General features: G+C 41.2%; 1 protein-coding gene across 1 annotated transcript in view; it reads left to right on the top strand.

Annotated features, from left to right (window-relative positions):
• The window catches only part of LPGAT1 (lysophosphatidylglycerol acyltransferase 1), a 77,550-nt gene that overhangs the window by 39,580 nt on the left and 11,326 nt on the right, over positions 1-26,644 (top strand). Inside the window, exons 5-7 of the mRNA XM_063124031.1 lie at positions 1,450-1,545; positions 5,029-5,302; positions 26,018-26,144. Of these exons, the coding sequence (XP_062980101.1) occupies positions 1,450-1,545; positions 5,029-5,302; positions 26,018-26,144 (497 nt within the window). The remainder of the gene's footprint in view (positions 1-1,449; positions 1,546-5,028; positions 5,303-26,017; positions 26,145-26,644) is intronic.

The raw sequence follows: 26,644 nt of genomic DNA, 5'->3' as shown, positions 1-26,644 counted from the left end.
CAATAGATTTAGCCAGCACAGGCGGCAGCACTATATTGACACACACAAACAGACACTTAAGTTTTCTATATATTTGTGTTTTATGTATTAACTGTATGCTTACTGGAAATAGCAATTCTTTTTATAATGGGAGAAATTTACACAACAAAATATGGGATTTTTGTTGGCTGCTTTAGAAGAGGTGGAATGGCTGGATGTTGATCGATAACTGTATTAATGACGATCCTGAACTTTCTATCCAGGACCTATTTATATACTATGAATTTCCTGCATAGAAACTGCGTAGACACGATGGGCTTTTTTGTAGGATTTATTTGTTTCCCTGTATGTATCTGTTTTCACTGCAGATTTGTATCCAGGGAAGCTGGCTGTGGTTACTGCTTCCCAGCACTTGTACATGCAGCAAAACAGATGTGGGCAATCGACACATGTAACATCTTAATGTGGTCTTCCCGGTTTCATTATCTGATAGTGTTTTCTGTGTAAGAAATTTGAATTATTCAAAGATGCCACGAGTGTGATAGATGGAACATGTAAAGGCATGTTTCAGGTGGCGACGATGGGAAATTGATTTACTTTTTGCCAGAGATTTTTTATTTCAAAGCTTCCTTCCCACATTGTACATCTGCACAGATACTTTAAAATTAACGACTGTCTAAATTGGGTGGGAAACCTGTGGGCTACTAGAAGTTGTTGTATTCCAAATCCCATCAGCCACAGCCAGCATGACAAAGGGCTGTAGTGATGGGAATTGTAGTCCAACAGCATTTGGAGGATTGCACGTTCCCCACGTCCTTTCCACATGGATACCTCCTCCTTTCAAAAACAGAACAATTCATACAATTAAGGAATATGATTAACATATTTCATTGCATAGGTGCTATTCTTGTATAGTTTGTTTCCTGGAAGTCCTGTTTTCTCTTGGATTTTTCTTTTGTTTTCTCTTGTTCTCTCTTACAAGAGAGAAAGCATGAAATCAATTGAAAATAAGAACTATTTAAACTCATTGCTGTTAAAAGACCTTTAACAGATTAATTGGAAATGGCTTTTTAAAAATAAAATAAAAAATAAGAGTTTCCCAAGATGATTAACAAAGAGAAATCAAATCTCTTGTTCTTCTGTAGAATGAAAACAGTGGAGAATGCAGTCATGGGGTGAAAATAGTATGCTGGGAGATTATGATCCTGCAAATAAGCACTTATTGAAAGCTAATAGGCTTTTAATGGTAGCATTTGTACATGAGTGTTCTTAAAACTCAGCATTTATCTTCCTACTCAGTAAGGAAAATGGATTTCTGCCCACTTTTATATATTGGCTTGTATATTTGTTGTAAAGCACAAACACACACACACGTATGTGTGTGTGTATTCATGTTAAATAGAGCAGCCTGTCCCTGTTTTTTCTTTGTATGCTGAATGCACTGACAAGTTCTTATCTGAACTTTCCCAGGTTGTTCGTGAGATGATGTGGCTGATGGATCATATTTTTAAATATACAAACTTTGGAATTGTATCTCTAATTCACGGAGACTTCTTTATAAGACAGGTAATGGTTAATAGAGGCATAATTTCTTTTCAGGTATTCTGCTGTGTAATTTCCTATGGTAGATAGCCATAATGTCTAAAATGTTTCTACAGAGGATCTCAGCACTGAACAGGTTGTTCAGTTCCAAATTAATATTTTGAAGTCACAGAAGATGATAAAGGAGAATGGGGTGGGTGGGGAGACAGATATATGTAAAAAGCTATTCACAACACCATTTTGTTGTTGTTTATTCGTTCAGTCGTTTCCGACTCTTCGTGACTTCATGGACCAGCCCACGCCAGAGCTTTCTGTCGGCTGTCACCACCCCTAGCTCCCCCAAGGTCAAGTCTGTCACCTCCAGAATATCATCCATCCATCTTGCCCTTGGTCGGCCCCTCTTCCTTTTGCCTTCCACCTTCCCTAGCATCAGCCTCTTCTCCAGGGTATCCTGTCTTCTCATTATGTGGCCAAAGTACTTCAGTTTTGCCTTTAATACCATTCCCTCAAGTGAGCAGTCTGGCTTTATTTCCTGGAGTATGGACTGGTTTGATCTTCTTGCAGTCCAAGGCACTCTTGTTATGAGCAGGCACGAGCCTCTGGCTCGTACAATCCCACATCCCGCTGCACTCGAAGCTTAGAATCTTTTGGTATCGATTTGTCGCAAACCATAGTATGTTGCATTTGGACAGTATGTCAAACTATGGCTTGCCACAAATTCAGTTCAGTAGGTGGGGAGGAAGAAGTATGTGAGCCTGAGACTTGATCTTATAATACCAATGCATCACTTGGCATTATAGCTTCTATATATTAGACCCTGCCTGTTTTTTGATACTATTCTTTAGAACCAGAGAGGGGTGCAATATTTTGCTTCCTAAAAGGGTCAAGGTGCTCCAAATCTTAATTATGTACCCAAATATCCATTCCATTCCATATTTACATGATAGATCCATGAATTTGTAGGTAAAGTGGTGGGCCTGGCAAACAGACCACATTTTCTGGTATGTAGTCCCAAATCCTTGCTTCTTGCTGTGGTCCTTGTTCAGGTGTACAGCTCAGAAACCATATCTCTGCTTCTCATAAATCAGCCTGGTGAAACTTATAAATTTATCTGTTTCGTTTGCACAGTAGAATAATAAGTAGAGATTCACAGATTTGACAACTTGAGTGGTTTTATCATCTTTTTCAGGTTAATGGCCTCATCTAATTATCATTAGGTTAGCAAATTGTAATGTATATGGTTACATAGCCAGTCATAACTAAGTGTCGTGGGCTTGCCTGTTCCCTCTGGCATTCACATGTGCTGGCAAACTGACACAAGACCCTCACGTTGGTGAGACTCCTTTTTATTGAGGAAATCACACGGTAACAAGAGTAATGGTTACATTCTCCAAACAACACCACTTAAAGCTGAATGTTGGTCAGAAAGCTTTAGCTTCTTTCCTGATACGATCTTTCAGGCAATCACTTGGGGTGGGTGGGTTAGGGTTAGCCACTATCCCATTGAGCTTCCCCATACACTGCATACGCTGGCACCTCAGGGGACATGGCCAAAGCCTAAACAAGATCCCAGGGAGGGGAAAACACTTGTGCTCTGAGCCTCCACAGCTGGGCAGAGAAGAAAGATCATGCACCATCAAACACAGCCTGCCGAATGCTGAGCTGACAAGGCAAGCGTGATCACAGGGAAGGTAAAACCTCTGGTTCAGGAGTCCTCTCCTTCTGCTAAGGACTGCCAACTCCCTGCCACATGACTCTGGCCACAAACACACAATCCACAGCATATGCAAGTTCAAGTCTATGAAAAGCTTCACAGTACTTTCCATGGCACAATTCTTAGAAATCCAGAGTCCAAATAGCAAGAGAGAGCATGTGCAGAGTGCTTCCAAAGTCCCAAATGGAGATGGAATCCAACAGGAGGGATTTCAGACCTTGTGTTGAAAGATAGACCAGCTGCCTGGCCTATTCAAAGCCACTTGACAGACAGGTCCTGAGTAACACTTCCAAACAGCAGCCCCCACCTTTCCAACATACCCAGATTACCAAGGAAAGATTTTCCAGCTGCAAGGCCACAATGGGGAGTGAGACCTACTCCCATATGAAACTCTGGGAAGAATTTACTAGAGTCAGCCAAAACTAGGCTGACAACTGTTACCCAGAGGACCTTCTCTTCTGCCGCTCCCAGACTGTGGAATGGCCTGCCGGGAGAGATTCACCAACTTAATAGACTTTTCTAATTCAAGAAGGCTATAAAGACTGATCTCTTCTGGCAGGCCTACCCAGTTGAATTTTAAGATATTTGACTGTTATTTTAATATTTGTATTAATTTTATATGTTTTAATCAGTTTAATGTATTTTATGGTATTTGTATCTAATGTTGTTTCCCGCCTCAATCCAGAGGGAGAGGCGGGTAAGAAATAATAATAAAATTATTATTATTATTATTATTATTATTATTATTATTATTATTATTATTATTATTTTCTGCGAAATCCAAGGTTTCCAGAAGTACAAAAAACCTTTAGAAACCCTAATGGGGGAACCCAACCACAACCCAATCAGGAATGAGCATGCTCTGTAGCATTGAGCACTTTCACTTTCTCATCAGAGTGACACTTAGGGCTGCTTATCAAATTACATGATTGACTGGTTTGAAAGTTCCATATCCTTGGTTAAATATTTATATGTGGAGAGATTCTAAATATTGCATATTAATTTGCCTTTATTATTGTGTTTATCATGTTTTTCCCCAAGCAGTTATTGTCAAACAATTGTCTGATAGTAGTTACTTTTTAATCCCACACTTTATTCAAGGAACTCAAGGATGTATATATGACTCTTCCCACCAACCTCGCAACCTCACAGCAACCTGTGGAGGTGAGCAGGCAGCCTAAAGATAAGGTGGGCAACTTGTGGCCTTCCTGATGTTTTGGCTTCCAAATCCCATGATCCCTTACTATTGGCTATGCTGCCTAGGGCTTATGGGAATTACAAGCCAGAGCATCTGGAGGGCCACTTGTTGCCCACCTCTACGCTAGGCCATGTCTGAATTACATTTCTAACAGTAGATAGCAAGAATAGGTAGGTTTTTCATCGAGTAATCATGTATATAATCACTTTCCAGGATCATTTTGTTGGTCACTTCTGACCTAAACACTTTGTGGGGAGGAGTCCTTTGTAGTCTTTATTTATTTATTTAAAACATTTATATGCCGCCCTATATCATTAAGATCTACAGATAAAAACATACAGTATAAAACAATAAATATGCACAGTTAAAAACAAATTAGTCTTATGAAAATCCTCTGATGACAAAGTTATTTTCATAGAAATTGAAAAAAAATAATATTGTTTATCTTCCAAGCCCTAAAGTTCATATCAACTGAGACAATTTGATTTGGGAATATTCTTTGAGAAAGCAAGTAAATAACTGACGTTTTGAAAACAGACGTTCTTCTAATTTTTTTTTTTTACTTAGGTGTCTCCATTTATCATTTCCATTTTAGGGAAAAGCTTACCGTGACCAGCAGCTTGTGCTTCTCCAGGACCATCTAGAAAAATATTACAGGAGTCGTGATCGCAAGTGGATTGTATTATTTCCAGAAGGTGGTTTTCTTAGAAAAAGAAGAGAAACCAGTCAGGCATTTGCCAAGAAAAACAATTTGCCATTTCTTACACATGTTACACTGCCAAGACTAGGGGCCACACAAGTAATACTGAAAAATCTGGTAGCTCAGCAAGAAAATGGAACTCTGGCAGTTGAAAATGCTGCAGAAGCAGGTATGGATGATCTTAAATATTTATGGAATCAATAGCTGCCTGATCAAGATCTCAAAATGAATGTCAGCTTTTATTCTATGGTATACTTCATATACCATGTTTTGTATGCCAACCCGTTTACAACCTGGATTTGTGGTACTTTATAAATTTGACCCCTATCCAAATTTGTGCAGCACTTCTAAGCTGTAACAAATTCACTTCAGACCCTTCTATAATTAACAAATGCTTATTGTTCCTTTAAAAATGCCTGAAATGACTGGTTGTTCTTGATTAATTTAAAGGCTTCTATTTAACTGTTCTGGGATCATAAAGTACAGCATACATGTATCTGTGTAGGAGGGATACTGTGAGTGAGTGTGAGAGAGGTTTTTCAATAGACAGTGATGTATAAATTATTACTTCTATAACTTTCCCCCTGTTGTGCGTCTGTTACAAACCTTATTGCCAGCAAGGGAATATATAGCTCTCTCACCTACAGTGTTAAAGAATTCAAAATTCTTCTCTGTTGGCTGCCTTTAAAACAGTTCTGCTGCAATCATTTCATCCTCCTAGCTTAGAGCAGTGATATCCACTATGGTGCCTGTGGGCTGGAAAGTGAAAAACACCGAGTTAATGTCATAGAAATGAGTTTTTAAAAAGTAATGGCATCCATTACTCTCATAAAAAGAACTGAGGTATCTTTCCTCCTCTCTCCCACCCCCTTCCCAAGTTGTCTGTGTTTTCTCTTCAATAACACTATAGCTGTAGTGTCTGCATCTTTGGGGTGGTTCTTCATATGAACAAATAACTTCTAGGCATTTCTGTAAAGCCACATTACAAGCACAGACTGCTTGGAGCAGAGATAAGCATTCAGAACTTCAGCTGACCATAATAATAAATGGTGTGCTTCCAGTGAAAATCTAAAATGTGTTGAGCACAATAGGGGGCATTTCAGATGCACAGAAAAGAGGGGGCTCGGCGTGACTTGAGTGTGTGTCCTGCCTTCTCACCACTATCAGTATTCCGAACCATCTGCTCATCTTAGAACTGAGAAAGCTGCAGAAAAGGGCAAACAAAATGATCAAGAGGCAAGAGCAACTTTGGGGCTTTTTAGCTTAGGAAAAAGATGAGTAAGGGTGGGGACATGATAGAAGTGTATAAATCATGCATGGTATGGAGAAAGTGGAAAGGGAGAAGTTTTTCTTCCCTTCTCATAATATTAGAACCTAAGGTGATCCAGTGAAGCTGAATGGTAGGAGATTCAGGATAGATAAAAGGAAATATACAGCGCGTGCTTAAACCAACTTGGATGGCTTTAAAGGGGAATTAGACAAATTTATGGAGGATAAAGCTATCAATGGCTACTAGTCCAGTATCAGAGGCAGTATCTCTATACCAGTTGCTAGAGAATACAAGTGGAAGGGTGCTTTTACACTGACATCCTATTGTAGGTTTCCCATAAGCATCTGGTTGACTGCTGTATGAACACAATGCTCGACTAGGTAGGCCTTAAATTCTTATGATTAACCCCCCTGTCCATTTTAATTAGACTAGCCTCCTCTTTTCCCCTTGTCTGAGGGGTCCCCAGGGAGGAAGCACCCAGAGGGAAATGGCAGTTAAAGGCAGGTTCAAGTATTTCTGGGTCAGTCTAAGGCTGCCACCTTTACTGCCATTTTCCTCTGGGAGGTCTCTCCCTATTGACCATCAGTAGTAGTTATGTAGCAATTTGATAAGATGGGAGAAACTAACCATGGTTTTCAGCTTTTGTCTTTTGTATCTAATTTGTGACCCTTCCCTGATGGACTCTTTGATTCAATTGAGGGTTCTGCCAGTGGAACAGGGAGAGGTGATTTTGGGTAATTCCCCTCTCTCCTGAAGGCCCCCCCCCCATGCCACCTCCCACATTCTGAAGGGTCCTCTGAACTTCTGGAGCAGATTTTGGTTTGAGACTGCAGAGTGGAGGGATACTTGCTGAAAACTAAATCTCTCCCTGTTTAGTTGATGGAAGACTCCACTGGATCAAAGAGCCTTCCATCAGCTGAAGGACACAAACTGGATAGAACTCATCAGTTCCTTTTTTCTTTTGTGCCTCTCTAGATTTTCCTCTTTTGATCCCTTTTTTGTTCATGATTACATCTCTTAAGATTTCTGTTCATCCTTATGATTTTTTGGGGGAGGGGCATTGTCTTTTTCTCTTTCTATTTTTTTTTTATATTTCTGTGAAACTTTGCTATCTCCCTGCTGCTCTTTCTTTTGGTAGCTTGATGTTTTATCATTTCTACCTCCCCATCTGACCCCTGAAGGCTGAGGCACTGGGATTGGTTTCATGCTTTCAGTATCTTGTCATTTTCAGATGATGTTTTTCTCACCTTCACATTATTTTTCTTGACTTGGCATTTGTGCTGCATGCCCTATTGCTCCAGTTTAGCTGTTAGCAAACATGAACTTTCAACAAGTGATGCTTGAGCAGGAGGATATTTGCAGAGGAGAAGAGATGAGTGGGAAGGGTGTAGGTTTTATCCCTTGTGTCCACCCCCTAACTTTTCCTTTGCAACTCGTCCCTCCATTTACTTTTCTCAACTTGGTCATGAGAGCCTGTCTTGGCACCAGGCTGGGAAGTGGAGCCATCCAATCCTTTCACATTTTTTTTCTTGTTTGAATGCTTTTTTCCCTTTGTTCATGGCTTCCAACTGTCTTGGATTATTTTTAACATTCGTATAGACTGCATCTCTCTGATCTAGCTGTTTCATACTTTTGCTCTAGTCAAATCACTTATGCTTAGTCTCTGGTAAGATTCCTCCACTTATTTTTGGCGATCATATTTCTTAATCTTGTTTTTCAGTTCTAATTGCACCCCTTATGACTTTTCAAGCTGCTCTTTCCAACTTTTTGACCACCTTCTCATTAATGTTCAGGTTGCTCACTTTGCTCCTTTTCCACAATTTTATGCTTTTTTTGAATGTGTGTGGGGTGAATTTTCATTGCAATAAACGTTTTCTTCTATTGTTTTTTCTTATTAGTTTTTTCATCTTAGTTTGCTGTTTATGAATATGTCACAGAAGGGGAAAATAATTTCTGCATTTTTTATTTGTTCATCCTATCAATCAGCAACCTTAGTTTAATTCTGTCCTCAGGTTATATTGTTCCTTGTGTTACAGCAGCAGGAAACTTTCTGCATAAGCTAAGTGGTGTGCAGATTCTTGCCACTGTAACATACTTGTTCTGTTCTGCTAAAATCCATTACTTTCCCTCCTTGACTATTTTCTCATCCTCAGTGTTCCTCTACTTAGAATTTCCCTGAATCCCACCCTTCCTTCTCCTTCACTTCTCCTGATCCACTCAGGATTTTGCTTTTGTATTGATAAAATCCTATTTTAAACGACTTTAAGAACATGATTTGACCTTTTTTACTATGGAAACCCCGATTAAATGCTTTACAACGATAAGGAAGAGGAAGGGTGGGAACAAAAAGAAACTTAATCCAAGTAAGACAGATCCTCGGCTTGCTGGTAGATAGGTTGATCCTGGGTTAGGTGTACTGAGTGGGGTTGCCCTCCTCCTTAAATCACTGCTTCAGGGTGTTCCTTGACATAGTTCTACTACTCTATGCTCACGTAGCAGTGGTGACCGGGAGTGAGCTATCTATTTATTTGTGGCCTCAGTTCAAAGTTCTTTTTCTTATCTTTTAAAGCCCTAAATACTTTGGGACCTTGGGACCTTAAGCACTGCTGCCTTCTCATATATGGGTGGGTAAGATGAACAAGGGACTTTTTGTTTGGGTATCAGTAATCCCTTGATTGCCACTATATACCCATCTCCCATACAAGACAGATCAGCAGAGCTTGCAGAAAGCAGCTTCACTGACCTGTCCCATGCAGGAAATGGGTGTTTCCGTTCATTTCTGGAATTGTTATCGGAAGCACTATTTTCTGTTTTGCTCATGGTGGTCCTGCTACGGAAACAGAAACTGCAGGAGCACAGCGGCAGTACTGAATACTGCCCATAGTCTTTCACACCAAAATGCTATAACCATAGTTGTATTATACAGATACATCACAAGTTATATTAGTTTAAATCTCATCTGTAGGAATGTGAGTGTATGGGGTGAATGAATAAGTGAGCCTTATTCATTTGATTTGCTTGTAGTTTTTTTGTTCGTTTGTTATCTAGCCACTTTCTAGCATGTCAAACAAGGCTTCTTTCCCCCTGGGACCTTGACATTGATGGTTGGTGCTGCTCAGTATTTGATCTTATTGCAGTTGCTTGGCAGTTTCATTGGTCTTGTCATTGGTGTCCTTTCTACTGTCCTTCCTTCTGTGACAGTGTTGATTTATAACTGTACAAGATAAGGGATTGCTATCCTTTCATATAATAAATCTTGTCAAGAGCATACTGCATACACAGCAAATTCTTGATATTCTTCAGGGTGTGAGTTTTTGTCACCTGGACATTTTACTTTTTACAAAGTTAATAGAGTCTGACTTATGTGTTCATACTGCTTCAGGATTTTATAAAACATCAATTTATGGATGAATAGACTTACTATTACAATTTGACAGTATAAGTTGTATCACGTTTTTGTCCATTTTTAAAGAGATCTTTTCTTGTCTTTCATCTTGGGCTACTTAACATGGGCTGAAACTATGGTTGTGATAATATTCTAGAGGAGGAGATATCTGCTATAGAGAAAATCTTGTGATTGCCGTAAACTTATTATTGGAGCGTTGGATTTATTAACTGGCCCTGAAGTAAACTGGAAGTCTTATTATTAGAATGGGTCAAAAAAGATCTATAAATATCATAGCATTCAGCCAGAGCAATTTAAGTGATTTTCCAGATTTTGCCAATCACAGAGCATTAATGGGATGAACAGATTTCTCCTCCATGCTTGGTGACAATAGCTGCTAAACACTGTTCACAAACATTTTATGAATCTGGAATATGCTATTTGTAAATAATTATGAAGATTCTTATAAATGTAGATCCTATGTTCCACCAAGGCCTACTGTGGCAGGTTTGCAAGGCCCTTTGAGGGCCTTGCAAAGTCACATATTTGATCTGACCGTGATGTCATAGTTGATTCAGAAAAAAACTCCAGAGCACTGTCTTTTACGAGTTTCAGTTGATGTAGCCTGAGAATGGACAAGATGCTTGGAGAGGTTTGTCCGGACATCTGTATGCTTGAGTCTTGTGCACTACTAGGACTACTTAATCCTAGCCAAAATGGATTGACTGGGTGAGGGCAGGAGGTGATTTATACCTCCTTGTGAGAGGGAGTTGTCCACTTGAAAGAGGCAGTTGTGAGAACACTCCTTAAGAAGCCCTCAGTGGAGATAGGATCTTGTAACAACTATTGCCCAGTCACAAATACTCTCTTTTTGGGGGTTGGTTACCACTGACCATGGTATCCTGTTAGACCAGCTCTGTTGGTTGGGTCTGGGAGGCTCAAATGATGCTGAATCCTGGCAAGATGGAAGCTCTGTGGGTAGGTGGTTCCCATATCCGGGAAGTTGGTGTGCAGCATGTTATGGATGAAGCTGCACTCCCCTGAAAGAGCACAGCCTGGGAGTTGCTCTTGTATCCAATATCCACACTACAGGCTGAGGTGGCCTTGGTGGCCTACAGCACCTTCAGCCAGCATTTGGCTGGGTCACCAGCTCCAACCTTCTAGAATTATCTGTGCTCTGGTAACCTCCAGGTTGGATTATTATAATGTTATATGTGGGGCTGCATGTGAAGATGATTTGGAAGCTCAACTAGTGCAGAATTTGGTAGCTAGAATTCTGACTGGTTTGTCTAGGTTAAGCCATATCACACCAATTCTGAAAGGATTACACTTGCTGCCTATTCATTTGAGCCAAATTCAAGGTGCTAGTGCTTATCTTTAAAGCCTTAAATGGTTTGGGAGCCAAATATGTTAAGGAGCACCTCTCATACCAACCTGCCTGTACATTAAAATTGTCAGATGAGGCTCCGAGTGCCTTCAGTCAGAGAAGTGCATTATGATGGTGTTTTCTGTCATGGCACCCCTACTCTGGACTAATGTCCCCAGGAGCATTTTAGGTGCAGGATAAACCATTTCTATTTGCCTGGACATTTTCAACATGTAGAGCAATCCTATGGCCCCTACAGAGCGTCTAGGCCGCCATAGGATGCTGTAGATTTTCTGCTCCACACTTATAGACAGGACTACGAGATCCAATCATGGATCGTCCCTCCCAGCTGCCACGGAGAGCTTCTCTTATGAAGTCAGTGAGGAAGAAAGAAGTCAGTGAGGGGGAAAAGGTGGCAGGGTTGTAGGGGGGGGGAAAGGGAAGCTAGGATATGTGATATGATATGGCCTCTCCGGTCCCCTCCCCACCCATCAAAGAGTAAGTCAGCTAGACAGCCTCAGAGGCCCGTCGAGTTGCTTTTTGTATTTTAAACAGAGGCAAAATCGCCTCTGTCCTATTCTCACCCTGCCCTGGTTTTCGCCTGCAGGGCATGAGATAGGCAGAGGGCTCCGAACCTAATATGGTATGAGGTGCATGGGAGGTGAAGGAGAAAGAAAGCTGTGACCAATGAAGTCCCTACATCAATGTGATTATGTTTGAGAAATCTAAATTAAAGCATTAATGCTGGACTTTAAAAAACACCCTGTCAGTTAATTGGGGAAATTTTGCAATCTAGTATTACTGCACGCTACTGCCACCTGCAGAATAAATATTGTCACACTTGCATTACTTATTTTGGTCCATAGGTAGCAGTAACTTGCTAGCAGTGTCTTCAGGAATCTAGATCTAGCTAAAATGTGCTGTATTTGTTTATTCATACTGTGATTTCTTCTTGAAATCAAATTTCACTACATATCGGCATTTAATGTTACATATTTCTGGATTTTATTAATAAATTAAATAAATATTGGATAATCAACAGATGCATTTATATGTATTATGTTTATTCATTGCATGCAGGTGCTTTGATAAAACACCTTTTGTAATTTTTATTATAGTTTACATTTCAAGTAATGTCTTGTTTGATTTGTGTGGAATGATAAATATGCTCCTCATTTTAGATTGGGGGTTGCTTTTTCTCATGCGTCAAGATGCGTAAAAGCAGCAAGTCCTGTCCTAGTTCAAATCATACGCAGCCTACATTGTATGCATTTAAGTGTTTAATCTTAGTGCAGGTAATGCAAAATAGGAAATAAAGAGCAAAGTGATACCTTGTGTGAAGGGAGGGAGGGGGTTGCCCAAGCTCCCAGTGGAGTAGGTAGGGACAAATAATTACCAAAGCAGACTCTCACCAAACCTTATATCCACCTCAACCTGAGCCAGGGGACTCTCAGACCTTACAGGATGCCCCTAGAGCAGCGGTTCTCAACCTGTGGGTCGGGACCCCTTTGGGGGTCGAATGACCCTTTCACAGGGGTCGCCTAAGACCATCGGAAAACACATATTTCCGATGGTCTTAGGAAACTCTATTGACTGAACTATGTCATGTATCATCTTTTGTATTATTAAATCTATTGTTATGTATTATTTTCATTAGCAAACCATCCCATGACAATGGATCATGTAGAGAAGAACAAAAATAATTTTATGGTTGGGGGTCACCACAACATGAGGAACTGTATTAAAGGGTTGCGGCATTAGGAAGGTTGAGAACCACTGCCTAGAGCTTAGAAAAAAGGGACCAAGCCAGCATCCTCTCTCAAACTCCTAGCCCTGAAACCTTAAACATAGGGTTTCAGGGCTAGGAGTTTGAGAGTCCTTGGAATACTGTGTACACTTTCAATTATGGTAGATGGTAAGTTTATTTACAAAAAGAAAAGGGAAAAGGCAGAACATACAACAAAACAGAGTAGTCTTTGTAAACGATACTTCAGCAAAACAAACAAACAAATGCACCCTACCTGAACCTATCTATATGCACCTAAGCATGGGTCTTCAAATAGGGCAAGGTCACAAGCCGAAAGCAAGATGGAGACAAAGGGCAGCAGTAGCCTCCCTGTCATTATATTCAAGAGCCAGCCAGAACAGCATGAGATAACACATGCAGGTGGCTTGGCGAATGCGTACAGGCCCATCTTCGCTGTGGCACCCTGGCTGTGGAATGAGCTCCCCAGAGAGGTCCGCCTGGCGCCTACACTGTACTCCTTTCGTTGCCAGCTGAAGACCCTTTTATTTTCTCACACTTAATTTTAACTTAAATTTAAATTGTACTGTTCTAATTCTGTATTTTAATCTTACATCAGTTTCTGCTGCGTGGTTTTATCCTGGTTGTGCTTTTTATACTGTATTTTGTATTTGTGTTTTTAGACTATTGGTTGTTTTATTATGGTTTTAATTTTTGTGAACCACCCAGAGAGCTTCAGCTATTGGGCGGTATAAAAATGTAATAAATAAATAAAATAAATAAATGAAGGTGGCAGGTAAGAACACACACACACGCACACACACTGATTTCTTAACACCATGCCTTTTAGCGATTCTCCCAAGTTTTGAAATCTGTTAATCAGCCTGGATATTCATAAGGGAAAACAATTTAAGAACCTAAGAACAACCTGGCTGGATTAGACCAAGAATCTATGTAGTCCACATCTTGTTTCCAGCCCTGGCCAACCCTTTTATTGTATATATAGACTGTTTTTTGGTAATTTGCTTCTAGGAAACTCGCAAGCAGGGTACAAGTCATTTTTGTCACTTCAGTGTTCCCTCCACAATGTTTTTGCAGATTTTTAATATTAAGATGGAGGCTTTTAGTTGAATCAAACATATCAGATAATGTGTAATCTATCCTTTAAGTGTCAACTCAGCCCCAGGGAGCAAAGCAACATTTCTGATGTATTTAATAACTACTGCACTTTTCCTGTTCTGCCTTCCAAAGGCTCTTTAATATCAAATGACAGTGGTGATACAGAGCTATCTTATTTCTAGTTGTTAAATTTCTGAAGGGGAATGTTTATATATTATATTTCCATTTACTCCTTGGTCCCTGTATAGAAGTTATATAACTCGAAATGTTATGTTTGAAAGGCTAGTATTGCTAAAAGAAGTCCTTTCCTTTTCTGCTTCTTTGATTGCTTTGAAAGTTGTGAGAATTTTTATTGGCACCGAATGAAAGCAGCCATGCTAAAGAGTACATTCAGAACCATTAGGCCAAGATATTGCACTTGGCAGCCTCTGACTGCAAGAGACCCACAGGGAAGGAAGTCCTGTAGAGAGTAATAGATATATAGACAACTTAGAGTCTGCAGGGTTTCCATTCAAGTCTCTGTGGGCTAATTTACTTGCTTTCAGAGGAAGCAAAGACTAGGGATATTCTCAAGAGGAACAGCACTTGAGAATTAGGTGCAGTCTCTGAAGTATTTACAAAATTGTACTTCTTCAGGTAGCTCTACTGAGATTCTTTCAGAAATGTCAGCCTCTGCTCTCCAGTATTTATTCTGGCACCTCTGTCTGAAAAGTGGATGTAACACCCACTGAGAACCTGTTTAACATCTGGATAGTGTGTCAGATTCAGACTGGGGAGAGGCATACATATCTCCTAAAGTTTGCTGGATGCCCTTTAACCAGGTCCACTTTTATAGCCTAAGCTACCTCACATGGTAGTTTGAGGATAAAGTCCGATAATTCCCATGTATGTCACCCTGGTCTCCTTGGAAGAGAACTACAAAATAAATAACACAAATGGTTACTTGGATGCTCCCCCAAAATATTTCCCACTACCCCCCACTCTTAATCACAGTACATTTGTATTTAGTGTGTATAGAAGAATCCTTGCTCCCCTATTAATGGTCTTTGCCACTCCTATGGCTTCCCAAACTAGTGTTTTTTGGAGTCACCCTGGGTAACGCAGAGTGGAGGGAGATTATCTTTTGTTTTTGCTTCCCTCTCATCCCTCCCAGTGAATTCCTCAGATGGCAAGTGAGGACTTTCTGGAAGGCTGCTACTGCATCTTGAATGCACAACGCTGCCTTGATAGTCAATCCCTTTGCCAGCAAGTCCATGAAACCGAGACTTTGAGGAGGACTTACGACCACATCCCAAGAACTAGCACCAGGCCTCTTCATAAAGATTTTTATTTTCTCACTTTCTCTCTCTCTGATAGATATATATCCATATGTCTATATATCTATCATGATGACAGAAAAGCATGCTTAACAAGTGGCAGGCAGGATGAACCCAGAAGCAAATCAAGCATTTCCTGGAGACAGCAATTTGAAACATTGATATGGCTGGCTGTTAAAGTCCAGTCAACTCCTTGGCACGTGGGCATTTGCTAAAAAGAAAACCTAAGTGTCTTTTAATAGAAAAGAAAAGATCAAAATAGCTTGACTGCTAAAGATGTCTATGGTGGCACTAGGGAAGACAGGAATGCAAGAAGGGGCTCTGGAAATGTTTCTGTCTTGGCAGGGTGCTCACTGCAGTGATACTCTAGGTTAAAATGCAGAATAATAGGCTCACAGTTCGGTTTGCTTTCCTGCATCCTCTTTGTGCTGTCAGTTGAGTTGAGTATTTTGTATAGAGGATCAAGCAAAGAAGGGATCAATTTCTCACATAAAAATTAATCAGGCTGTTTTAAAATTGCCAGAAGGAGAAATCCCATGGCCCCTAGACAGAGTGGCTCCTAGATCCTGTGGCCCCTAGACATAGGATAATTCAGATTCCTGGATTTCGAGGTTGGAGACAGCGCCCTGACCACAGATCCAGGAATCTCTGCTCGCTGCCCCACCCCCTCACAGAAGGCACAGAGAGAACGGATGCCTCTCCGAGATATCAAAGGAAATCTTGGCATGCTGGTAGGAGGGGAGGGGGCTGAGGAAGCTGTGATAAGACATATTCTAAGGCCTCCTCAGCCTCCTGCTCTGATGCACCCCAGCTAGATAGGGGGCATCTAGGCAAAATCACCTCTGTTACCCCTCCTGCTCTGCATAGCATGCCCTAAAACCACCAAGTTTGGAGACTTATGGGCATCGCAATAGGGTTGTGTCCTAATTTACTACTACTCTAGGGAGCAAATCACAAGGTTTCTCATCCTGACAGGCCCTCTGTGTTTAAATTTCTGCCCTTATTTATATGTTTTCTGTAAATATAACCTGCTTTTCAGCCGAGATTAACTCCTCTTTTACCTGCAACTATTTCTCTCATGTACCCATCAAGCCAACTTCCCACCATGCTTTTAACCCCTTTTTCAAAACCACCTTTTATGAAAATACCTTAATGTGCCCACTAATGCTCTTTAAAATGTTTTCTAGTAACCCTGGCATCTCCTGGAGCTGTAGTAATTGCTGCTGCTGGGAGTCAAGCCAGGTATATGATGGTAATTTTTCCACCCTACTGCATTTCTTTCAAGATAAGGATTATGGTATCTGTGAGCAATGCCATTGATGCATAGAAGCACTGCTTATATCTACGAATGCCTACCCATCCTTGTGACATGGAACCAAACCATGTGGGAAGCCACTTATTTGTAGTAGCAGGAGCAGTTTTAACCACTTTCTTTTCTTATTTCATGTAAAATATTTTTTTTAAAAAAAAAATCTTGCCATTCAGCTTTAAAAAGCTTCTGAGCCTGCTAAACGAAAATAGGAAAAGTTTAGGTTGGAGCAGATAATATATCTGTACTGAAGTGTAAGAGCGAGTGTACTTATACTACTTGTGGCTAAGACATTAAAAGCAGTTTTAAGGTATTGTATTATAAATTGCCCTGGTGAACTTGCTTTTATCCAACAATAGAACAGAGCAACTGATGTAGATCATTTAATTTTTCAATTTAGTTAAGACAAACACATCTATGTATAAAAATAACAGGAACAAACACATGATATGTATCAAACTAGTAAAAATACAATGTTGTGGTGTTATAAAAACTTGTCTATACCTAAAAATAATCATTCCAAATACCAAACAAGTTTCGATCTGTAGTGTTCTTCAGTGGAAAAATAAACACTCACATCTATACAAACACATTATGTACAATACATACAACACAATTATCAATATGAACCACTGCAGTGTTAAAACCTGTAAACAGAAAAGCAGTGTTGTATTTAATTTTTTTAATTACTTACTAAAAACTCCTACTTAAAACCAGAATAAAATATATCGAAAAGTTTATTTTAAAAGTTAAGAACTCACCAGTTTAGGACTCTTGCCAATCCTTCCTCTAATACATTTAGCCATAAAAAATATACATGTTTGTAAGTGGTCCAAAAGCTCCATCAAGAAAAAATGTTTTTGGGTTGGCAAGGGACTGCAGTAATCCTAAATGTAAATATGTAAAAGGAAAGATGTAACCAAGTAGATAACAATTTTAAAAGGTAAAATAAGTTAAAAAGTGCACTTATATAAGGCCACATACTCGCATACAAATGCCAAGTAATAATGAGATAGCTCTTACTCAGGAACTTACTCAGCAAGCTGCACGGGGCCCATGTTCCCTGTATGCCTTGGGGCTACGGGATCACAACCAAAATAGTGTACCTCTGTATTTAAGCTGGTTATCTATACCCAAATATAGGCGGGCATTTTCCCTAGCAAGGCTTAATGCTATGCCTTCTAGGGTAATGGAGGGCAGATTTGGGAAAGTCCTACTATCAGATAGATGCTGCCCCTGTAACAACGAGGAGGTGGAATCTATCTCCCATGTATTGTTCAACTGCAGTTTCTATCAGGAGGCAAGAAAAGCCCTTATCCATCCTTTCACGCAACGATTACCTGGACGATCGTCCGTGACCCTTATGTCGGTCCTTTTACAGGCTCAAGATAAGCATACCACCGAACAAGTTGCTAAATTTCATAATCACGCAATCCTTACCAGATCAGTTATGGTGCCAGGACTTTCCTTTGCTTCTAGCACAGAACTTTAAGGAGGCTCATGCAATCATACTCTGTTTTAATTTCAAGTATTTAAAATATTTATTATGTGTTTTTATATGTTTTATTTGTCTGTTGACTGTAATAAAAGGAATTGAATAACGAGATAGCTCAGGATACTGCCCAAACCAAAACTTTCCAGTTATCTGCGCAGCCTATAAAGGCTTAAGGCTCTCATTAAAGAGAGCTTCAGCTATTGGGTGGTATAGAAATGCAATAAATAAATAAAAAAGGTAGAACCAGATGTAAAGGATGAAGCTTAATTAAGGGACTAATTACGACTTTAAGGGCACTAATTTAAGCAAGCTGATAACTCTGAAGTACTTCAAAACATCACCAGTACAACTACAAATCAAACACATAATAGCGAAATCTAAAGAGAGAGAAAGAGCTCTGCATGACCATCCAGTTCATCTCCTCATTCAGGTCAATCAGAGATTTAGGGCCTTGCTAGACCCTGCCAGATAAGCCGGCAGGGAGGTGGGGCGACGGCGCGCTAACTTTAGCGTGCCCCGCCCTGCCTCCTAGACGGCCGACGCGCAGGGACTGCGGAAGCCCTGTAGCGTCGGCCATTTTTTTTCTTTTGTTAAAGGGGCCACGTGTGCCCTGAAGACTCCGGAGAAGGTAAGGTTTTTTTTTTACTTAAGCCCCCCACCCTTTTTTTAATTAAGCCCCCTGCCCACTCTTTCCCCGCCCTCCCTCCCCGTCTCCCGTGTCGCCCTCCGCCCTCCCTCCCCGTCTCCCGTGTCGCCCTCCGCCCTCCCTCCCCGTCTCCCGTGTCGCCCTCCGCCCTCCCTCCCCGTCTCCCCTGTCGCCCTCCGCCCTCCCTCCCCGTCTCCCCTGTCGCCCTCCGCCCTTCCTCCCCGTCTCCCGTGTCGCCCTCCTCCCTTCCTCCCCGTCTCCCGTGTCGCCCTCCGCCCTCCCTCCCCATCTCCCGTGTCGCCCTCTGCCATCCCTCCCCGTCTCCCATGTCGCCCTCCGCCATCCCCCTCTCCTGCCGGTCCGCCCTTCCCCCCCATGTCCCCCCCGGCCCGATGGGCACAGTGCTCGTATGAGCGCTGTGCCCAGTCCGTGGCTTTTCCCGGCTACTCGTGAGTAAGCGAGTAGCCCCAAAAAGCCACGGACCTTGCTAGACGTTCCGCAGTCCCGGCCTCAGGCCGGGGCTGCGGAAAAGGCGCGCCATAAGCGACTTCACTTATGGCGTGTTTGGGGAGGTCTGAGCACGACTTGACCCCGGATTCCCCTGTGCGTCATCTGGACGCACAGCAGGGAAACCGGGCCTCATCTAGCAAGGCCCTTAGTCTTTAAAAATCCAGAACAGTTATTGCTGTAGGAGTCTGCGTTGCATCTGCTGTCCTTGGGATTCAACCTTCTCCTAAAAGCAGAATTTCAAGTTGTCAAGGTTGTGTTTACATTCCCAGAAATGTTGAACAAGGGGAGCTTGTACCCTCTGGTTTCTTATACAGCTTTTATGTTCACTGATCGTGGTCTTAAAAGCTTTTTCAGTCAATCCCACATAGATCTATTTACAAAGGCATATAGTGGCATATATTACAGCTTTGGTATTACAATTAAAGAAACCTCAGTATGGATGCTGTATAAAGTATGTGTGTATATCTGCATTGTATTAAACTTACAGCAGAGAAGCATTTGAAACTTATAACCTGAACATGTTATGGCATAGGTGTTCGTGAACATACCGACGGCTGCTCAGGCAACAATGCTGACAGAGTATTTGTAGAGCAGCTTCTATGACAGAAGGGAAAGTTGTCAGAATTCACAGTGCTCAAAGTAGGAATGCTTGTGGGATTCAATTTTTGTGAATTCTGATACAAACCAGTTTTGATCTGTACTCTCTGGACTAATGTGCAGATTAGAACTTAGATACCCACTGGATTTAGCACTTGTCTGAACATTGCAACACAGTTCACAGCTCAGTTTTTTTAATCAAAATATGTGCATCATTTTGAGAGAAAATATGTTTAGAAATGGGTATGAGAGAAAATACATTTATAAATATTTAAATGTGAATGTTTGTGCAGTTTTTGTGTGTGTGTGTGTGTGCAGTTTTTAAAAATAAGAATTGCAGATTAATGTGGAAACGGGATGGGATGGACTTATAGGTAAGCACCTGCAAAGGAGATACAGACAGAAGTAGTGATCTATGTGTTGAATTAATATCAAGAGAAGTTGTATGTTGAGGGAAAGAATGTAGGATCATGAAAATGGAGTACTAGAAGGATTAGCCTCCGTATATCATGACTGATCCAGCAAAGGAGATAGTTACCTTGTCGTGGTGCTGGAGCTTGAGCACCTCAAGGATGCCATGAGCTAAACCGTGAAGGGACACCCAAGACGGGAAGGTCATGGCAGAGAGGTCAGACTAAATACGATCCCTGGGGAAGGTAATGGCAACCCACCCCAGTACTCTTGCCATGAAAACTAAATGGATCAGTACAACCAGAGATATGTCGGTATACCATCGGAAGATAGGACCCCCAGGTCGGAAGATGGTCAAAATGCTACTGGGGAGGAACAGAGGATAAGTTCAACTAGCCCCAGACGTGATGACGCAGCTAGCTCAAAGCCGAAAGGACGGCTAGCTCAAAGCCGAAAGGACGGCTAGCGGCCGACGGTGCTGGTGGTGAACGACGAATCCGATGTTCTAAAGGTCAACACACCATAGGAACCTGGAATGTAAGATCTATGAGCCAGGGCAAATTGGACGTGGTTATTGGCGAGATGTCAAGATTAAATATAGATATATTGGGTGTCAGCGAACTGAAATGGACCGGAATGGGCCACTTCACATCAGATCACCACCAGATCTACTACTGTGGACAAGAGGATCACAGAAGAAACGGAGTAGCCTTCATAATTAATAATAAAGTGGCTAAAGCAGTGCTTGGATACAATCCAAAAAACGATAGAATGATCTCAATTCGAATTCAGGGTAAGCCATTTAACATCACAGTGATCCAAATATAAGCCCCAACCACAGATGCTGAAGAAGCAGAAGTAGATCAGTTCTATGAGGATCTGCAGCACCTACTGGATAATACACCAAAAAGAGATGTTATTTTCGTTACAGGAGACTGGAACGCTAAGGTGGGCAGTCAAATGACATCTGGAATTACAGGTAAGCATGGTCTAGGAGAACAAAATGAAGCGGGACATAGGCTGATAGAATTCTGCCAGGACAACTCGCTGTGCATAACAAACACTCTCTTCCAACAACCGAAAAGACGGCTTTATACATGGACTTCACCAGATGGCCGACACCGAAATCAGATTGACTACATCCTTTGCAGCCAAAGGTGGTGGACATCTATACAGACAGTAAAAACAAGACCTGGAGCTGACTGTAGTTCAGATCACGAACTTCTTATTGCACAATTTAGAATCAAACTAAAGAGAATAGGGAAGACCCACAGATCAGTTAGATATGAGCTCACTAATATTCCTAATGAATATGCAGTGGAAGTGAAGAATAGATTTAAGGGACTAGATTTAGTAGATAGGGTCCTGGAAGAACTATGGACAGAAGTTCGCAACATTGTCCAAGAGATGGCAACAAAAAACATCCCAAAGAAAAAGAAAACCAAGAAGGCAGGATGGCTGTCTGCTGAGACACTGGAAGTAGCCCAAGAAAGAAGGAAAGCAAAAGGCAACAGTGATAGGGGGAGATATGCCCAATTAAATGCAAAATTCCAGAGGTTAGCCAGAAGTGATAAGGAATTATTTTTAAACAAGCAATGTGCGGAAGTGGAAGAAGACAATAGAATAGGAAGGACAAGAGACCTCTTTCAGAAAATTAGAAACACCGGAGGTAAATTCCAGGCAAAAATGGGTATGAACAAAAACAAAGATGGCAAGGACCTAACAGAAACAGAAGAGATCAAGAAAAGGTGGCAAGAATATATGGAAGATCTGTATAGGAAGGATAATAATATCGGGGATAGCTCAGACGGTGTGGTCAGTGAGTTAGAGCCAGACATCCTGAAGAGTGAGGTTGAATGGGCCTTAAGAAGCATTGCTAATAACAAGGCAGCAGGAGACGACGGTATCCCAGCTGAACTGTTTAAAATATTGCAAGATGATGCTGTCAAGGTGATGCATGCCATATGCCAGCAAATCTGGAAAACACAAGAATGGCCATCAGACTGGAAAAAATCAACTTATATCCCCATACCAAAAAAGGGAAACACTAAAGAATGTTCCAACTATCGTACAGTGGCACTTATTTCACATGCCAGCAAGGTAATGCTCAAGATCCTGCAAGGTAGACTCCAGCAATTCATGGAGCGAGAATTGCCAGATGTACAAGCTGGTTTTAGAAAAGGCAGAGGAACTAGAGACCAAATTGCCAATATCCGCTGGATAATGGAGAAAGCCAGGGAGTTCCAGAAAAACATCTATTTCTGTTTTATTGACTATTCTAAAGCCTTTGACTGTGTGGATCATAACAAACTGTGGCAAGTTCTTGGTGGTATGGGGATACCAAGTCATCTTGTCTGCCTCCTGAGGAATCTGTATAACGAACAAGTAGCAACGGTAAGAACAGACCACGGAACAACGGACTGGTTTAAGATTGGGAAAGGAGTACGGCTGGGTTGTATACTCTCACCTTATCTATTTAACTTGTATGCAGAACACATCATGCGACGTGCTGGGCTTGACGAATCCAAGGCTGGAGTTAAAATTGTAGGAAGAAACATTAACAACCTCAGATATGCAGATGACACCACTTTGATGGCTGAAAGCGAGGAGGAGCTGAGGAGCCTTATGACAAAAGTGAAAGAAGAAAGTGCAAAAGGCGGGTTGCAGTTAAACCTCAAAAAAACCCCAAGATTATGGCAACCAGCTTGATTGATAACTGGCAAATAGAGGGAGAAAACGTGGAGGCAATGACAGACTTTGCATTTCTGGGCGCAAAGATTACTGCAGACGCTGACTGCAGCCAGGAAATCAGAAGACGTTTACTTCTTGGGAGGAGAGCAATGACAAATCTTGATAAAATAGTTAAGAGCAGAGACACCACACTGACAACAAAGATCCGCATAGTTAAAGCAATGGTATTTCCCGTAGTAACCTATGGCTGCGAGAGCTGGACCATAAGGAAGGCTGAGCGAAGGAAGATAGATGCTTTTGAACTGTGGTGTTGGAGGAAAATTCTGAGAGTGCCGTGGACTGCAAGAAGATCAAACCAGTCCATACTCCAGGAAATAAAGCCAGACTGCTCACTTGAGGGAATGGTATTAAAGGCAAAACTGAAGTACTTTGGCCACATAATGAGAAGACAGGATACCCTGGAGAAGAGGCTGATGCTAGGGAAAGTGGAAGGCAAAAGGAAGAGGGGCTGACCAAGGGCAAGATGGATGGATGATATTCTGGAGGTGACAGACTTGACCTTGGGGAAGCTGGGGGTGGCGACAGCCGACAGAAAGCTCTGGCGTGGGCTGGTCCATGAAGTCACGAAGAGTCGGAAATGACTGAACGAATAAACAACAAACAATCATGACTGAAGATAGTGGTACAAATAAATGGGAGGTTGCAATGCAGGAGGAAAACAATGGATGATGGAGATCGGGAATTGAAGAAAGGATGGGCCGAAAAAAATTTGGAGGAAAACCTCACATATACCCTAGGAACAGGAGGCGATTGTATTATTAGAAAAAAGGAGACGGGTAAAGGATAGTTACGGGGCTGGTGACTGAATCAAGAAACCAAGTTGTGGGGTGGGGGTGCAGGTTTGCTATCTGTAGAGCTTAAAGCAGCCTCCTCCAAACTCGTGCCCTCCAGATGTTTTGGACTTCAGCTCCTATCAGCCCCAGATAGCATTTCCAATGGCCAGGAATTCTTAGAGTTGTAGTCTAAAACATCTGGAGGGCAGCAGCTTGAAGAAGGCTAACTTAAGACCAAACTACATGTTACGATAAACATGCTCTTTTAAATCCATGCTGAAACAGGGCACTTTTATTTTTAAGAAAAAGCAGCTTTGGATTCCAATCGGGAACGTGTTCCCAATCCATATTGAAGCCCCATGTTGCTTTCTCCAGTTGTTTGCCTCCTGAAGGTGCAGTTTACTGCAGCCAACACCTTCAGGTCAAATAGCAGCTGTGGGGGATTTGGCAGAGAGGTAGCATATAAATCTTGTAAATAAGCAAGTCCTTCTCTCATTTACATGCAGTTAATTTGAGTGGACATCAGACATACTTAACTTTATTTCAGTTGTGCCCTTTGTCTCTATATTGTCATAGTCCTTTTGTCATCAAGAATTAATTTCGCAATTCTTGTACCTATGAGCTTGACCTCATTTCTTATGTGCAGTGATGCTGATATGGTTTTCCCCTTAGCCTCATTATTACCCTGTAATTTATCATGAAAACATTGTTTAGTTTTGTATCCTGGTTTGTGTGTCCGTGCCAGTGGGGTGAGGGAAGGAACAGCTCCAGTTCTCCTGTAATTTGAATCTTATATATAGGTAATAATGAAATGTTAACTAAAATGGGCTGTACATTAAAATAACTACAATAATTAAGAAATGTGCCTTTGAATTTAAAATGTTTGTATATTTTGAGTTATACAGTTATTAGACATAGCTACTATTCTGTTGTGCTAAAGGCATCCTGAACAGACGCTCATTTGTATTAACGAAGAATGCTTTTGAAAGCATAAGACTGAGTGAATGAAAGAGTAAGAGACGGGGGCTCTAGATCATTAAATCTTACGTCAAAATAAATGTATTAATAGCATGCAATAGAACTCTTTGTATTTTCCTTTATCGTGCTTTATATGGTCTTGGTCTTCAGCTGATTCTTGCTTTGTAAGCAGATTTGAGAGCTAAACCTGCCCGGAGGTTGCACAAACTTGAAGGCAGTATATCAGCCCTTCGTTCCAGGGAGAAAGTAGTCCCACACATAACATAGCACTTAGTTAAGCATTTAAACTAGGGTGACCATATGACAAGGAGGACAGGGCTCCTGTATCTTTAACAGTTGCATAGAAAAGGGAATTTCAGCAGGTGTCATTTGTATATATGGAGAACCTGGTGAAATTCCCTCTTCATCACAACAGTTAAAGTGCAGGAGCTATATTAGAGTGACCAGATTTAAAAGAGGGCAGGGCTCTTGCAGCTTTAACTGTTGTGATGAAGAGGAAATTTCACCAGGTTCCCCATATATACAAATGACACCTACTGAAATTCCTTTTTCAATACAACCATTAAAGATACAGGAGCCCTGTCCTCCTTTTCATATGGTCACCCTATTTAAACATTGAGATGTGCTTGACTTAATTAGCACCTCACTTATTGTCAGAATGCCAGCCACTTAATGGTGCTCCTTCAATGTCTGTTGATTATTATTTTTAAATAGTATTTGTTTTACTCTTCTTAATGCTCTTGAAGTTGAATATTTGAACAATCCTCCTGGTGTTTATAGCCAGAAAAAGTGTGTAGAGTGTTTGATCAACACAACTTTTTAAATATAAGCATCTTAAATTATGCTTTCCTAGGGGTATGTAGAGGAGATAATATAGACTTTTAGGGGTATGTGTGAAAGAGTTGGATGGAGATTCTTTGGTACCCAGAATTTGGATAATGGAAACATATAATTCTGATCAAGGATAGCCATTTATGTAGGTGGCGATTTGGAGCTTAAGGTTCATTTTCCAATTTGAGAAATAAAAAATCTAAATCTGCCGGCATGATTTGTTACCTTGGAATAGGGTGGTACTTCTGCATCTCATGCGGCACAAATTATCAGATGAGTTTGCATTTGTGAAATGTAGTATTAGAACAGAAGTATAATGCATATGATTGAAAGCCTTAATGTTGCTATTTCTTCTTTTTTCTTCTATGATCCCCCTTTCTTAGAAAGTAAATCAAAAGGTCTTCAGTGGGTGATAGATACCACCATTGCGTATCCCAAAGCTGAACCCATAGACATCCAGACCTGGATTCTTGGCTACAGGCGACCAACAATTACCCATGTCCATTACAGGTAGGAAATGTATTTTTGTCTCCAGATAATCTTAAGTTAAGGACTGTAAAATGGTCTTTGCAATGTATCGAAGAATATGGTAGACTTGAAATAAAACCTTGAGGCTACTTTCTACTTCAAAACACCCATGGTTGAGGGAGCTCTTGGCAAGAAGCCTTCTGGAGCACTTCCAGCATCCCCCCCCGCTCTGTTTTTCTCCCCACCCCCCTATGCTCCTTCTCTTCACACTTTCTACCCCCCTCCCGTTACCAGTCAGTGATACCCTTCTTTCTGTTTTAGCTTTTAGAAGAATGCAGGCGTGTTGCGGAGTAAAACTGCAGCCACGCTCAGCATCTTGCTTGGAAGTGGAGCTGAAACTGGCTAATCTCAAGGCAAAGTCTGAACACGGCTCTCATCACTTTTTTATCTTGCACCAAATTTTCAGGCTTTTCCTTGGGCCTTGAACTAGAAATGTAATAAGTAGAATAATAAACTTGATACCAAGAAAAAAATGTCAGCAG

The sequence above is a fragment of the Elgaria multicarinata genome, chromosome 4 (assembly GCF_023053635.1).
Source record: "Elgaria multicarinata webbii isolate HBS135686 ecotype San Diego chromosome 4, rElgMul1.1.pri, whole genome shotgun sequence".
NCBI classification, from domain to species: Eukaryota; Metazoa; Chordata; class Lepidosauria; order Squamata; family Anguidae; genus Elgaria; species Elgaria multicarinata.
This window is presented reverse-complemented; position numbering and strand designations above follow the sequence as displayed.